The 14686-nt window shown below is 45.6% G+C and overlaps 1 protein-coding gene across 4 annotated transcripts in view; it reads right to left on the bottom strand.

Annotated features, from left to right (window-relative positions):
* Positions 1–14686, bottom strand: part of Mark3 (microtubule affinity regulating kinase 3) — a 91158-nt gene that overhangs the window by 42860 nt on the left and 33612 nt on the right. For all 4 annotated transcript variants that reach the window (XM_042696853.1, XM_042696850.1, XM_042696852.1 and 1 more), the window contains exons 4-5: positions 11210–11258; positions 7669–7734 (exon numbers count right to left, since the gene is read on the bottom strand). In XM_042696853.1, coding sequence (XP_042552787.1) covers positions 7669–7734; positions 11210–11258 — 115 coding nt within the window. The remainder of the gene's footprint in view (positions 1–7668; positions 7735–11209; positions 11259–14686) is intronic.

Here is a 14686-nt window from a genome sequence, read left to right as displayed (position 1 = left end):
GTTCAAGGCCAGACTGAGCTATATAAGTAAGACCTTGCCTCAAAAAACAAAAACAAACAAAAGCCAGGTGCCGGGGACTCATGCCTGTAATCCTAGCTGCTCAGGAAGCTGAGATCTGAGGATTGTGGTTCAAAGCCAGCCTGGGCTGGAGACTCTTATCTCCAATAAACCACCAGAAAACCTGAAGTGGCGCTGTGGCTCAAATGGTAGAGCACTAGCCTTGAGTTGAAGAGCTGAGGGACCGCCAAGCCCAGAGTTCAAGCTCCATGACTGACAAAAAAAAAAAAAAGAAAAAAAAGAAGGAAAATACACCCTAGTAAGCACAAGGCTCTGAGTTCAAGCCCCAGATAAAGGCTGGGAATGTAGCTTAATGGTAAAGTGCCTGCCTAGCACGCATGAAATCCTGGGTTTGGTTCCTTAGTACTAATAAACAGAAAAGGCTGGAAGTGGTGCTGTGGCTCAGGTGGTAGAGTGTTAGCTAGCCTTAAGCAAAAGAAGCCCAGGGACAGTGCTCAGGCCCTGAGTACAAATCCCAGGACTGGCAAAAACAAAACAGTACCATCAAAGAAAAAAATAATTGGAGGCTGGGAAGGTGGCTCAGTGGTAGAGTGCTTGCCTTGCATGCATGAGGCCCTGGGTTTGAATTCTCAGCACCACATAAACAGAAAAAGCCAGCAGTGGCGCTGTGGCTCAAGTGGTAGAGTGATAGCCTTGTGCTGAAAAGTTCAGGGACAGCGCCCAGGCCCAGAGTTCAGGCCCCACGACTGACACCCCCCCCCAAAAAAAAGTTTCTCATGTTCATACAACTTTTAATTGTAAGGGGTATGTAATTTCAATATGCCTTAACAACTAAGTAATGAAAATGGATAGTTAAGATGGATTAAAGTCTATTAAAGGAGGATACCCTTCTTGTAGGCTAATGATCACAAAGCATTTCCTAAGTACATTTGTTATTTAACTGTTCACCACATACTGATTGCCTACTAATGACAGGTACTATTTCACAGCTCTGGAAAATACAGTAATGAACGAGCACAATCTCTTTTCTGTAATTTCTCTTCTAGCAGGGGAGGTAAACAACAAACAAGTAGTATGTTAAATGCCTGTGAGTGTTATGCAGAAAGAGGGAAGAAAACAGGGAAAAAGTGCATGCATAACTGTGCTTGTTTGTACTTTGCAGACCATGGAAGGGAGAGGCCGATGTAGCTGTTTGAGGAAGCAGTTGCTAGTGAGAGCAAACATCAAGGCCGCCATGGGGTCAGACGGAGCAAGGGGGTGAGGACAGGGAATGGATATGGGAAGCGTACAGCAGGCTTCAAGAAGATGTCTAGCTTTACTCTGCAGGAAATGGGAAACTGAGAAAAGGAAATTACTTACTCTTAAAAGGATCTGGCTGACAGAGGAGAGTTAGGATGAGGGCAAAGAAACAGGAGAGTGTGTTGGAAGGGAACCCGAGGGGAACGTGTGCAGTAGTCAAGCATAAATATGAGCATAGAATGGTGGTGAGCAGTGGACTCAGGACATGGTGACGGTGCAATGAAGGTGAAGATGAGGTGAAGTGAGGTGAGGTGAGGTGAGGGTGAGGTGAGGTGAGGTGAGGTGAAGGTGAGGTGAGGGTGAGATGAAGGTGTGGTGGAGGTGAAGGTGTGGTGGAGGTGGAGGTGTGGTGAAGGTGTGGTGAAGGTGTGGTGGAGGTGGAGGTGTGGTGGAGGTGTGGTGAAGGTGTGGTGAAGGTGTGGTGGAGGTGAGGTGAAGGTGTGGTGAAGGTGTGGTGGAGGTGAAGGTGTGGTGAAGGTGAGGTGAAGGTGTGGTGGAGGTGAAGGTGTGGTGGAGGTGAAGGTGTGGTGAAGGTGTGGTGGAGGTGAGGTGAGGTGAGGGTGAGGTGAGGTGTGGTGGAGGTGAGGGTGTGGTGGAGGTGAAGGTGTGGTGGAGGTGAAGGTGTGGTGAAGGTGAGGTGAAGGTGTGGTGAAGGTGTGGTGGAGGTGGAGGTGAGGGTGAGGTGAGGTGAGGTGAAGGTGAGGTGGAGGTGAGGGTGAGGTGAAGGTGTGGTGGAGGTGGAGGTGAAAATGTGGTGGAGGTGAAGGTGTGGTGAAGGTGTGGTGGAGGTGTGGTGAAGGTGTGGTGGAGGTGGAGGTGAGGTGAAAGTGTGGTGGAGGTGGAGGTGAAGGTGTGGTGGAGGTGAAGGTGTGGTGAAGGTGTGGTGGAGGTGAAGGTGTGGTGAAGGTGTGGTGAAGGTGAGGTGAAGGTGTGGTGGAGGTGGAGGTGTGGTGGAGGTGAAGGTGTGGTGAAGGTGTGGTGAAGGTGTGGTGGAGGTGTGGTGAAGGTGAGGTGAAGGTGTGGTGGAGGTGTGGTGAAGGTGTGGTGGAGGTGGAGGTGGAGGTGAGGTGGAGGTGAAGGTGAGGTGAAGGTGTGGTGGAGGTGGAGGTGAAGGTGAGGTGAAGGTGTGGTGGAGGTGAAGGTGTGGTGGAGGTGGAGGTGAAGGTGAGGTGAAGGTGTGGTGGAGGTGAAGGTGAGGTGAAGGTGAGGTGAAGGTGAGGTGGAGGTGAAGGTGAGGTGAAGGTGTGGTGGAGGTGAAGGTGTGGTGGAGGTGGAGGTGAGGTGGAGGTGAGGTGGAGGTGAGGTGGAGGTGAGGTGGAGGTGTGGTGAAGGTGAGGTGGAGGTGGAGGTGGAGGTGAAGGTGAGGTGAAGGTGTGGTGGAGGTGAAGGTGAGGTGGAGGTGTGGTGGAGGTGAAGGTGTGGTGAAGGTGTGGTGAAGGTGTGGTGAAGGTGTGGTGAAGGTGTGGTGGAGGTGGAGGTGTGGTGAAGGTGTGGTGGAGGTGGAGGTGTGGTGAAGGTGTGGTGGAGGTGGAGGTGTGGTGAAGGTGAGGTGGAGGTGGAGGTGTGGTGAAGGTGAGGTGGAGGTGAAGGTGTGGTGAAGGTGTGGTGGAGGTGGAGGTGTGGTGAAGGTGAGGTGGAGGTGAAGGTGAGGTGAAGGTGTGGTGGAGGTGGAGGTGAAGGTGAGGTGAAGGTGTGGTGGAGGTGAAGGTGAGGTGAAGGTGTGGTGGAGGTGAAGGTGAGGTGGAGGTGTGGTGGAGGTGAAGGTGTGGTGAAGGTGTGGTGGAGGTGAAGGTGTGGTGAAGGTGTGGTGGAGGTGGAGGTGTGGTGAAGGTGTGGTGAAGGTGAGGTGGAGGTGGAGGTGTGGTGAAGGTGTGGTGGAGGTGGAGGTGAGGTGAAGGTGTGGTGGAGGTGGAGGTGTGGTGAAGGTGTGGTGGAGGTGGAGGTGAGGTGGAGGTGGAGGTGAGGTGAAGGTGTGGTGGAGGTGGAGGTATGGTGAAGGTGAGGTGGAGGTGAAGGTGTGGTGAAGGTGTGGTGGAGGTGGAGGTGTGGTGAAGGTGTGGTGAAGGTGAGGTGAAGGTGTGGTGGAGGTGGAGGTGAGGTGGAGGTGGAGGTGAGGTGGAGGTGTGGTGGAGGTGAGGGTGTGGTGGAGGTGAGGGTGAGGTGAGGGTGTGGTGGAGGTGGAGGTGAGGCGATTGTGTGCTGATTCAAAGCACCTGGCTCTAACTTTCAAGCTCTAGTGCACTATTTTTTTTATAGTTCTGGGGCTTGATCATAGGTCCTGGGCGCTGTCCCTGAGCTCTTTTGTTCAAGACAAGCACTCTACCACTTGGCCATAGCTCCAGCTCCACCAATGGCTTTTTAGTGGTTAACTGGAGCGCTGAACCATGATCCTCTCAGATCTGACTCCTGAATAGATAGGAGCCACTAGTGCCCAACTGAATAAATTTGAGTAACAGAAGGAAAAAATATTTCCATGTTATCACTTGATTACATAATGCTGTTTCTTACAAGGCAGGCAGATATGTTCATTTACACTACATAATGCTTTCTTTTTTTTTCTCTTTTTTTTTTGGGTCCGGTTGTGGGGCCTGAACTCTGGGCCTGGGCGCTGTCCCTCAGCTCTTCAGCTCAAGGCTAGCGCTCTACCACTTGAGCCACAGCGCCACTTCCGGCTTTTTTCTTTTTGCTTATGTGGTGCTGAGGAACTGAACCCAGGGCCTCAGGCATGCAAGGCAAGCGCTCTACCACTGATCCACCTTCCCAGCCCAACACTACACAATGCTTTCTAACTATGATGAAGTGTGAGTGAAATCCAGTTTCTCTCTTCCTCTTCACTCCTCCCTCCCCACTCTCAACAGGGTCTTGCCATGTAGCCCAGGCTGGTGTCAAACTGTTCAGCCTCCATCTCCCAAGTGCTGGGATTACAGGTGAGTGTCACAACATCCAGCTTATTATCAGCATTTTCTAATAAATGACCTATGTGTTTCCAAAGAAGTGGTATCAATACCAAATAAGTGAAAACAACTAAGGATGTGTAAATATTGACTGAGAGCAGTTTAACTTCAGGAACAGAGAGCAAGTGAACGTTGAAGACCACTTTCTGCTGTAAAGAGCACAGATAAGTTCAAGTCTCTTAACATAATTTAAAACTATTTTTAAAAACTTAAATACAACATAAGCCTCTTAAGAGATTTCTGGAACCATAAAGCAATTAATAATCATCCAACTCAGAAACTAGGAATTCAAATCAGATCTCTTTGTCCTTATTAAAAAGGTATTAACATTCAGATTAAGCAACTGAACCAAAACCCTCTAAAGGCTATTTACCAGGAGAAAAAAAGCAGAGTGGCACCCTTACCAAGAGAAAGGTTGGACGGGGTGATACTGGATATGGGTCCTGTTAGTGCTCTACCACTTGAGCCACAGTTTTCTGGTGGTTAACTAGAGATAAGAGTCTCATGGACTTTCCTGCCTCAGCTGGCTTGGGCCACAATCCTCTAGGATTATAGGTGTAAGTTACCAGCACCCAGCAAGAACAGTCAATTTAATGTGTATATCAGACAGTGCATCCCTGAGCTGATGATAACACAGTCCAGCTGGGTGCCAGTGGATCATACTTGTAATCCTAGCTACTTGAGGGGATGAGAACAGGAGGATCATGGTTTGAGGACAGCCTGAGCAGAATAATTCATAAGACCCCATTCTCAAACTGTAACTAGGGACAGTGGTTCATGCCTGTCATCCAAGGCTTTATGGGAAATTGAGAATGGCAAGATTACAATTCTAGGCCAACTTGGGCAGAAAGGTACTTGAGACTGTCCCAACAAAGGGAGGCTGAACAATGGTACTTGCCTGTGATTCCAGTAACTGTGGAAAGCCTAAAGTAGGCAGATCGTGACACAGGAGCCAGCAAGCACAGGAAGGGAGACAATTCTAAAAATAACTCATGAAAACCAGGGCTAGAAACATGGCTCAGTGGTAGAGTACTACACTAGTAAACAGCAAGGCCCGGAATTCAAATCCTAGTACCATCAAAACCATACAATCCACCCCAAGACAGTAAACAACCACACCTATTCCTTAAGGTATAATGTTGAGGGCTGTGTTAGAACACCCACAGTGAAGCCCAGTTAGCTGGACATTATTTTTCACTCTGACATGAAAGTTTGACCTCAGGGCCTTGGCTTGCTACTCAAGAAACACAGTACTCCGCCACATTCTCAAACCCCAGCCAGCCAAATTTTCAAGTTATATGGTCAGCAAGGGCTAGGTGGATTTACCCATCTTTTTTTTTTTTGTTGTCGGTCATGGGGCTTGAACTCTGGGCTTGGGCGCTGTTCCTTAGCTCTTCAGCTCAAAGTGAGTACTCTACCGCCTGAGCCACAGTGCCACTTCCGGTTTTCTAGTGGTTTATTGGGCTGGCTTTGAACCATGATCCTCAGATCTCAGCCTCCTGAGTAGCTAAGATTGCAGGCATAAGCCAACAGCACCTGGCTTCTTCTTCTTCTTTTTTTTTTTTTTTAAGTCATGGGGCTTGAGCTTAGGGCCTGGGCTGCCTCTGAGCTTTTTTGCTCAAGGCTAATACTCTACCATATGTGTAGCCACAGCTACACGTTCTCTGGTGGTTAATTGGGAAGTAAGACTCTCACTGACTTTCCTGCCCTGGCTGACTCTGAACCTTGACCCTCTCAGATCTCCAGTTCCTGAGTAGTTAGGATTATATGTGTTAGCTACCAGCATACAGTTTACCCATCTCCTTTCCCTTAAACTTGGGATTCTTCTCATCCATTCCAGTCTTGCCCCTATATAACTAAGAGTAATCCCATGGTCTGAGTCTCTAAGCTACAGAGAAACAGAGAACAATGGTAGACTGATAAACCAGAGAGGTTATATGCTAACAGAAGGCCTTGCTCCATAACTGGCAGTAGGAGACTGTAGTAAGCCTTACTAGCATCTACTTCCTCAAGGCCCATCACTAACTGCCCAGGCATACTGCGGAGACACTGTGAAGAACAAGATGCTTGATCAAGCACCTCCACCACCGCAAGGGTCACACAAACAAGAAGTTATAAGGGAATTCTATGTTGTGGTGCTTCACATAGGATGAGTACTGCAATTCTATACAAATTTTTGGTTCTGCATTAACCTTCAGTTCTTCCTATTGCTCCTCAAGTTTGAAAATCCCAACTAAATTCTCAAAAGTATGTGTGAAGCCCTGGGTTTGATTCCTCAGTATACACAAACAGAAAAACCAGAAGTGGCACTATGGCTCAAGTGGTAGAGTGCTAGCCTTGAGCAAAAGAAGCTTAGGAACAATGCCCGGGCCCTCTGTTCGAGCTCTAAGATTGGCAAAATAATAATAACAATTATAAGACAAAACTACAATCTTGGAAGTGGTGCTGTGGCTCAAGCGGTAGCGCGCTTGGCTTGAGCTGAAGAGCTGAGGGACAGTGCCCAGGCACAGAGTTCAAGTCCCACGACTGATAAAAAGCAACAACAACAACAAAAAACAACAAAAAAAAAAACTACAATCTTGCAGGAAGCTTCTCCAGAGGTTTACATTTTACAAATGCAGTCTGACTCTAAATCTGTTGAATATCTACCATATGTCTGACATGGGCCAGAGGCGGGGATAATGAAAGGGTGGCCGGGAGAGCTGCTGACCTCCACAGTGAGAATCAATTCAAAAAACTATTAGACCTTAATTTTCATTTTAAGAAAAATACAGTAATATGTTCTGAAGCCATCATTTTTGGCCACCAATGACATTAAAATCTAGAAAGAAAAGCATCTAACATATAGCACATATTTATTTTCAACACACTCATGTATTAATAAATCTAAATACTTGGGACAAATAAAATGTACACAAAATATACAGGAATTCAGCCTTAAAAATGAAGGAAATAACAGCACATGCCACAGAACAGGTTACTTCAAAGACATTATGCTAAGTCAAAAAGCCAGGCAAAAAAAGACAATACTGTATGACTCCCATTCTATTCAGTACCTAAAGTAGTTAAATTCAGAGACAGAATGGTGGTTAACAGGAGCTGAGAAAGATGCAAATGGGCAGTTAGGGTTTAATGCACACATAGCTTCAGTTTAACACAATTTCTGGAGATGGACAGTGGGGAAAAGTTGCCCACATGAAGCACTGAACTACAGACTTGGAAACAGTTCAAGTGGTAAATTATATTTAGCAGCTTTTATCAGCTAAATATCAGCTTTTCTGGTTCTTCACTAGTGTATTATGAGTCTGGATTTAGATGAAACTTAACAATTATCCATATGGATAGTCTGGCTATGCAATCTTCTGAAAGAAAAGAAGGGGGGAAAGTATATCCTTACCTCCACTTGCATATTCCATGATTAAGTAGAGTGTTTTTTCAGTTTCAATGACTTCAAACAATTTCACTGAGAGAGAGGAAAAGACAAAAGAAAAACAAATGTCTGCAGGCTTACCCATGAACATAACAACCCATGTACATGTATATACTATGAAAAGCAACTTTCCTCTATTGAGAGAGTTTTTGAGTACTGGCCCAATAAAAAATGCTTCTAGGGATTTTTTTAATCATATAGTATAACAGAAGAGACTGTAAAAGTGAGGAATGTCACAAATTCAATATTATTTCTGGGTACCCAAAATTTCTTAAAAATTTCTTTCTTTCTTTTTTTTTTTTGGTCGGTCGAGGGGCTTGAACTCTGGGCTTGGAAGCTGTTCCTGCGCTCTTCAGGCCTGGACAAACTCTCTACCACTTAAGCCACAGTGCCACTTCCGTTTTTCTAGTTTATTGGAGATAAGAGTCTCACAGACTTTGCTGCCTGGGCTGGCTTTGAACCACGATCCTCAGATTTCAGTCTCCTGAGTAGCTGGGATGACAGGCGTGAGCCATCAGTGCCCAGATCTCTTAAAAATTTCTTAAAAATTCAATCCAAGCTAGGTGCTGTTGGCTCTTGCTTGTCATCGTAGCGACTCTGGAGGCTAAGATCTAAGAATTAAGGTTCAAAGCCAACCCAGGCTCTTAAGACTCTTATCTCCAATTAAGCACAAAAGGCTGGAAGTGGAGGAATCTGTGGCTCAAGTGATAGAAAGCTAGCCTTGTCAGAAACAGCACTCAGACCCTGAGTTCAAACCCCAGGACTGGCAAAAAAAAAAAAAAAAAATTCATCCTATAAGCAAAAAACCATCAGTAAACAGAGAACTCTAAATCAAGGTATAATTTCAGTGTTTAACTTTAGTTTTGAGGCTGGATATGTAGCTCAGTGGTAAAGAACTTACCTAGTCAGGCCCAAAGCCCTGGGTGATCCCAGCACTGCTAAAACAAACTATGGCCTAACCTGTAGCTCAATGGAAAAGGGCTTGCCTAACATGCACAAAACTCTGGGTCTGAACCCAACATCACATTTTTATTTTTTTGTCGGTTGTGGGGCTTGAACTCTGGGCCTGGGTGCTGTCCCTCAGCTATTCAGCTCAAGGCTAGAACTCTACTTGAGCCATAAGCTACTTCTGAGTGGTTTATTGGAGATAAGAGTCTCACAGACTTTTCTGCCTCAGCTGGCTTTGAACCATGATCCTCAGATCTAAGCCTCCTGAGTAGCTAGGATTATAGGTGTGAGCCACTGGAGCCCTGCCCAACACCACACTTAAAAAAATTAAGCTGGGAAGGTGGCTCTCAGTGGTAGAGTGCTTGCCTTGCATGCATGAGGCCCTGGGTTCGATTCCTCAGCACCACATAAGCAAAAAGAAAATAACCGGAAGTGGCGCTATGGCTCAAGTGGTAGAGCGCTAGCCTTGAGATGAAGAGCTGAGGGACAGCGCCCAGGCCTAGAGTTCAGGCCCCATAACCGCCCCCCACCCCCCAAAAAAAAAGAGTCTCACAGAGTTTTCTGCCCCAGCTGGCTTTGAACCATGATCCTCAGATCTAAGCCTCCAGAGTAGCTAGGATTATAGGCGTGAGCCACTGGAGCCAGGCCCAACACCACATTTAAAAAAATTAAGCTGGGGGCTGGGAAGGTGGCTCAGTGGTAGAACGCTTGCCTTGCATGCATGAGGCCCTGGGTTCGATTCCTCAGCACCACATAAGCAAAAAGAAAAAAGCTGGAAGTGGCGCTGTGGCTCAAGTGGTAGCGCACTAGCCTTGAGCTGAAGAGCTGAGGGACAGAGCCCAGGCCCAGAGTTCAGGCCCCACAACCGGAACCCCCCCCCAAAAAAAAATTAAGCTGGAAGGTGGCTCAGTGGTAGAGCACTTGCCTTGCATGCATGAGGCCCTGGGTTCGATTCCTCAGCACCACATAAGCAAAAAGAAAAAAGCCGGAAGTGGTGCTGTGGCTCAAGTGGTAGAGTGCTAGCCTTGAGCTGAAGAGCTGAGGGACTGCGCCCAGGCCCAGAGTTCAGGCCCCACGATCACACCCAAAAATAAATAAATAAATAAAATATTAAAAAATTAAAAAAAGATCATGGACTGGGATTGTAGTTTAGTTGTAGAGTACTTGCCTAGCATGCATGAGGCCCTGGGTTCCATTCCTCAGTACCACATAAACTACAACAACACAACAACAAGTCATTAAATAAATAAAAAGGGCTGGGAATGTGGCTTAGTGGTAGCATGCTTGCGTAGCATGCATGAAGCTCTGGGTTCAATTCCTTAGTATCACATAAACAGAAAAAGCCGGAACTAACATTGTGGCTCTTGAGCAAAAGTTCAGGGACAGTGCCCAGGCCCTGAGTTCAAGCCCTAGGACTGGCAAAAAAACTAGATAGCAAGTATGCCATTTATTTTTTTCTTTTTGGTGCTGGTTTTGGGGCTTGAACCTTGGGCTTTGCCACTGTTCCTGAAGTTTTTTGCTCCAGGGTACTGCCTACCAATTGAGCCATAGCACCACTTCTGGCTTTTTGGTTGTTAATTGGAAAAAAGAATCTCATGGACTTTCCTACCCAGGCTGGCTTCGAACCATGATCTCAGCCTCAGATCTCAGCCTCCTGAGAAGCTAGGATTACAGCTGTGAGCCACTGGTGCCTGGTAACTCATCTGTCTTGTAAGTACTGCTCTGTACAAGTATTTTCTTTATTCCTTTGTGGTCATATTGAAGGGGCCTGATGCTTGTTGCCATTAGAGTCAAGTCCCAGCTTACTTTCACATCTGTAATCCTAGCTATTCAGGAGGCTGAGATCTGAGGGTCAAGCTCCAAAGCCAGCCCAGGCAGGAAATTCCATGAGATTCTTTATTTTATTTATTTTTGTCGGTCATAGGGCTTGAACTCTAAGCCTGGACACTGTCCCTGAGCTCTTCAGCTCAAGGCTAACATTACCACTTCAGCCACTGCACCACTTCTGGCTTTTTCTGTTTATGTGGTGCTGAAGAATCGTACCCAGGCCTCATGCATGCGAGGCAGGCAAGCACTCTACCACTGAGCCAACTTCCCAGCTCTATGAGATTCTTATCTCCAATTAACCACAAGAAAACTGAAGTGGTCAAGTAGCTTAAGGTGGTGGAACACTGGCCTTGAGTGAGAAAGCTCAGAGACAATGCCCAGGCCCCGAGTTCAAGCCCCAGGACCAACAAAAAATAAAAAAAATCAATGTATACATTCTGACTTTCTATACTTCCACTTTCTCGTATCTACTAATGTAATACAATTAAGTTTTCAAACACACTAAAAATTTACACTCAGTCTAATTATAGATCTTTCTATTGTATTAAAGCTTCAAGCTCAAAATACTATTAAATGGTGTGTGTGTGTGTGCTATTAGTGGGTGTGGGTGTAATTAAGAAGTATACCTGAAGTATGAGTGAAGAGTCTATTCAGGAATATGTATTTAGCTTCATGAGATACTTTCATCAATGCATTTAGACCCCTAAAGTATTCACAAGAAAGCAGAAAATACCTATGTTTGGATGATTTAAAATCTTCATTATTCTTACTTCTCTGAAGAGCTAAAATGAAACAAAAACAAAACAAATAATCACAACATGTTATTAAACACTACAGGCCACTACTGAAATACAAATTTTCTCTTTGATAACTGACTTACTGCTAATGTTTATTATCCCATATCTGAGAATAATGTGAAAGCTTGAAATAGTACTGCACTGGGTTTATAACCAATTACCAAATAGCATTCCCAAGTGCTTTAACTTATGGAAAACAACATTAATCCTAAGAAACACAGTGCCACACTCTCAATTTTCCCTTTTTTTTCCCAGTCCATCCTGGGGTTAGAACTCAAGGCCTAGGCATTGTGCCTCAGCTTTTGTGCTCAAGGCTAGTGCTGTACCACTTTGAGCCACAGGGCACTTCTAGTTTTCTTGTACTTAATTGGAAGTAAGAATCTCACAGATTTCCTGCCTGGGCTGTATTTGAACCATGATCCTCAGATCTCAGCCTCCTAAGTACCTAGGATTATAGGAGTAAGCCACTGGTGCCCGGCTGTTCGTTACTTTAAAATAAGATCAGATATAGGCAGGAATAGATACTGATTAATCTTAGTCTGATTCAATCTTTTACCCAGGTGTTCTAATTCTTTGAACCAAAACTGGTACAGTCCTAATGAACTTCATCATGAGCATATGAGATTGACAATTCCAAATACATCTATAACAAGATTCTGAAAAAAACCAACTTAGGAAGTCCTCACTGAAGATGGAATAATTAGCATGGAAGGTGTAAACTAAAGACCTTTCTGAGCTATGCTTCACAGTGTATACTTCTGTAGAGTATACCAGATTTTCACATTCATATTGGACCTGGCTGTTATCACCTGCTTTGGTCAATTCAATATTAGCAAATTCAAAATAATTAAAGGCTGGATAAAATGCTTCTCACCCCTGACGAATGAACAATATGAAGAAGGTGGTCCAGTCTCTTTGAAGATGAGATGTGGTATGCAGAAAAAAGGGACAAGCTGCCTGACTGAGACTAGCCCATCAACCCACCAGATGAACCCACCAGTGAGCTATACTTGTAACTCAATTGAAACTTTATAATAACAAAAACATAAGCAAAGTTGCTCAATGAGGCCCTGATTTCAAGCCCTAGGACCAGGACAGACACATAGACAAAGACATAGACATGGACATGGACACGGACACACACACACACATTTTTCTAAAATAAAAAACGCATTATCATGATGTCATTTTCAAACCATGATTTGAATTCACTTTAAGTGTTGTACACAGCTGGGCGCCAGTGGCTCACACCTGTAATCCTAGCTACTCCAGGAGGCTGAGATCTGAAGATCCCAGTTCAAAGCCAGCCCTGGGCAGGAAAGTCCGTAAGACTCTTATCTCCAATAAACCACCAGAAAAACAGAAGTGGCACTGTGGCTCACATGGTAGAATACTCACCTTGAACTGAAGGGCTGAGGGACAGCGCCCAGGCCCTGAGGTCAAGCACTATGACTGACTGCTCCCACCCTCACCCCCCCACTCCACCCCACCCCACCCCACCCCCCCCCCCGCGCAAAAAAAAGGATACACATAGGTAGAAAAGTGGCGGTGCGCAGTGGCAGACATATGCTAGGACTTCAGAGGGGAAGGGCATCTCATTATGGCCTCAGTTAACAGGACCAAGAAACCAGGAAGGTCATCTTATTTAACCTTTTCCAAGGTTGTGCTAACTTTGTACGGGAACGGAGCCAGAAATCAGTTCCCTAGCACACAGGATATTATAAGGATATACAAGAACACAACAGTCAGCTGGACGCCGGTGGCTCAGGCCTGTAATCCTAGCTACTCAGGAGGCTGAGATCTGAGGGTCGAAGTTCAAAGCCAGCCCGAGCAGGAAAGTCAGTGAGAGACTCTTATCTCCAATAAAGCACTAGAAAACGGAAAGTGGCGCTGTGGCTCAAGCATCACGGTTCAAAGCCAGCCAGAGCAGGAAAGTCCTTGAGCCTCTTATCTCCAATAAACCACTAGAAAACCAGAAGTAGCGCTGTGGTTCAAGTGGTAGAGCGCTCGCCTTGAGCTGAAGAGTGCAGGGGCAGCGCCCAAGCCCAGAGTTCAAGCCCCATGACCAACCAAAAAAAAAAAAAAAAAAAAGAACACAACAAACAAGGCCTGAGGAAGCCTTGGAAGAGGAACAGAACAGCAGCTGGCTCTGTGAAAGAAATTGGCAAAAACGGCATGGAATTCTTATCACACTTCACTGGTCTAATCTAGAGTTGCATCAGCAGCCAAGGGTAGATGGCTATGGACAGGTTTAGACATAATCTGATGAATACCTTTTCTTACCTAAAGCACTGACTGTCAGGCACCAGTGACTCATGTCTGTGATTCTAGTTACTCAGGAGGCTGAGATCTGAGGATCTTGGAGTAGGAAAGCTTGTGAAACTCTTAGCTTCAACTAACAACCCAAAGGCTGGAATTGGAGCTACCATTGGCTCAAGTAGTAGGTACTAGCCTTGAATGAAAAAATCAAACAAAACGCACCAGGGCTTGAATTCAAGCCACAGTACTAGCACATACTCAAAAGAATTTGGCTCATTTTTAGAGGCAGGAGCACTTTTGTCTCCAATATAAATACCTCCTGTTGCTACTGTGGTCGTTCTGACATTCCTTTTGTGTTGTTGACAAATATTCCTGACATCTGTTCAGGCTTCAGTCTGTCCAGCTAATACAGAAATCCTTTTTCCAATCCACTACAGTTAAGGCTGTCATTTGGATTTCCCAACTGCTTCCACAACAGCTAAATCAGAAAGCATATAAGATGGTCATTCTATCAATCCAGCTAAGACTACTCAGAGCACTGAGAACAAAGCCCTGGCCATGATCTGGACCAGCCTCTGCTTATCCCTCCAAAGGCAGCCAGGCTTCCCGATGCCAATGCCAGTCATGCTCCTACACCTCCCCTACAAGGACATGAGTGCTTTTGCATGTCTTCACCCTTCAAACCTCAGCAAGGTTCTGAGAATCGGAGTGACTTTTAAAATTATTCTTTTCATTTCTTCCATGAAATATCCTTTGAGCAATGTTGACAGGTTTTTATGTAACTGTTTACCTATCATCCACAGGGCCTAAAGCCAAACCTGGCCTACAACAGGCACATAATTGTTTGATAAATCCCTGCAAGGAAGCACTAACTCAGGTAGTATGGTTTGAGCTACCTCCTTAGCATTCAATGATCACACTGCTTAGAAACTGGTGGCAGAAGCTTGTTACAGAGTTCTGCTGGCCCCAAAGCAGATCAAATGAAAGATTCTGTGGCTGGGTACCAACGGCTTACACCTGTAACCCTAGCTATTCAAGAGGCTGAAAAGGCTCATGCTTCAAAAAGCCAGGCCTGACAGGAAAGTCTGAGAGACGCCAATTAACCACTAAAAACATGAAAACAGAACTGTGGTTCAAATGGTAGAGTGATAGCC

This window comes from Dipodomys spectabilis, unplaced genomic scaffold (assembly GCF_019054845.1).
Source record: "Dipodomys spectabilis isolate Male_0828 unplaced genomic scaffold, ASM1905484v1 ptg000212l, whole genome shotgun sequence".
Taxonomy (NCBI): domain Eukaryota; kingdom Metazoa; phylum Chordata; class Mammalia; order Rodentia; family Heteromyidae; genus Dipodomys; species Dipodomys spectabilis.
The sequence above is the reverse complement of the archived record's forward strand: the minus strand, read 5'-3'. Positions and strand labels throughout refer to the sequence as shown.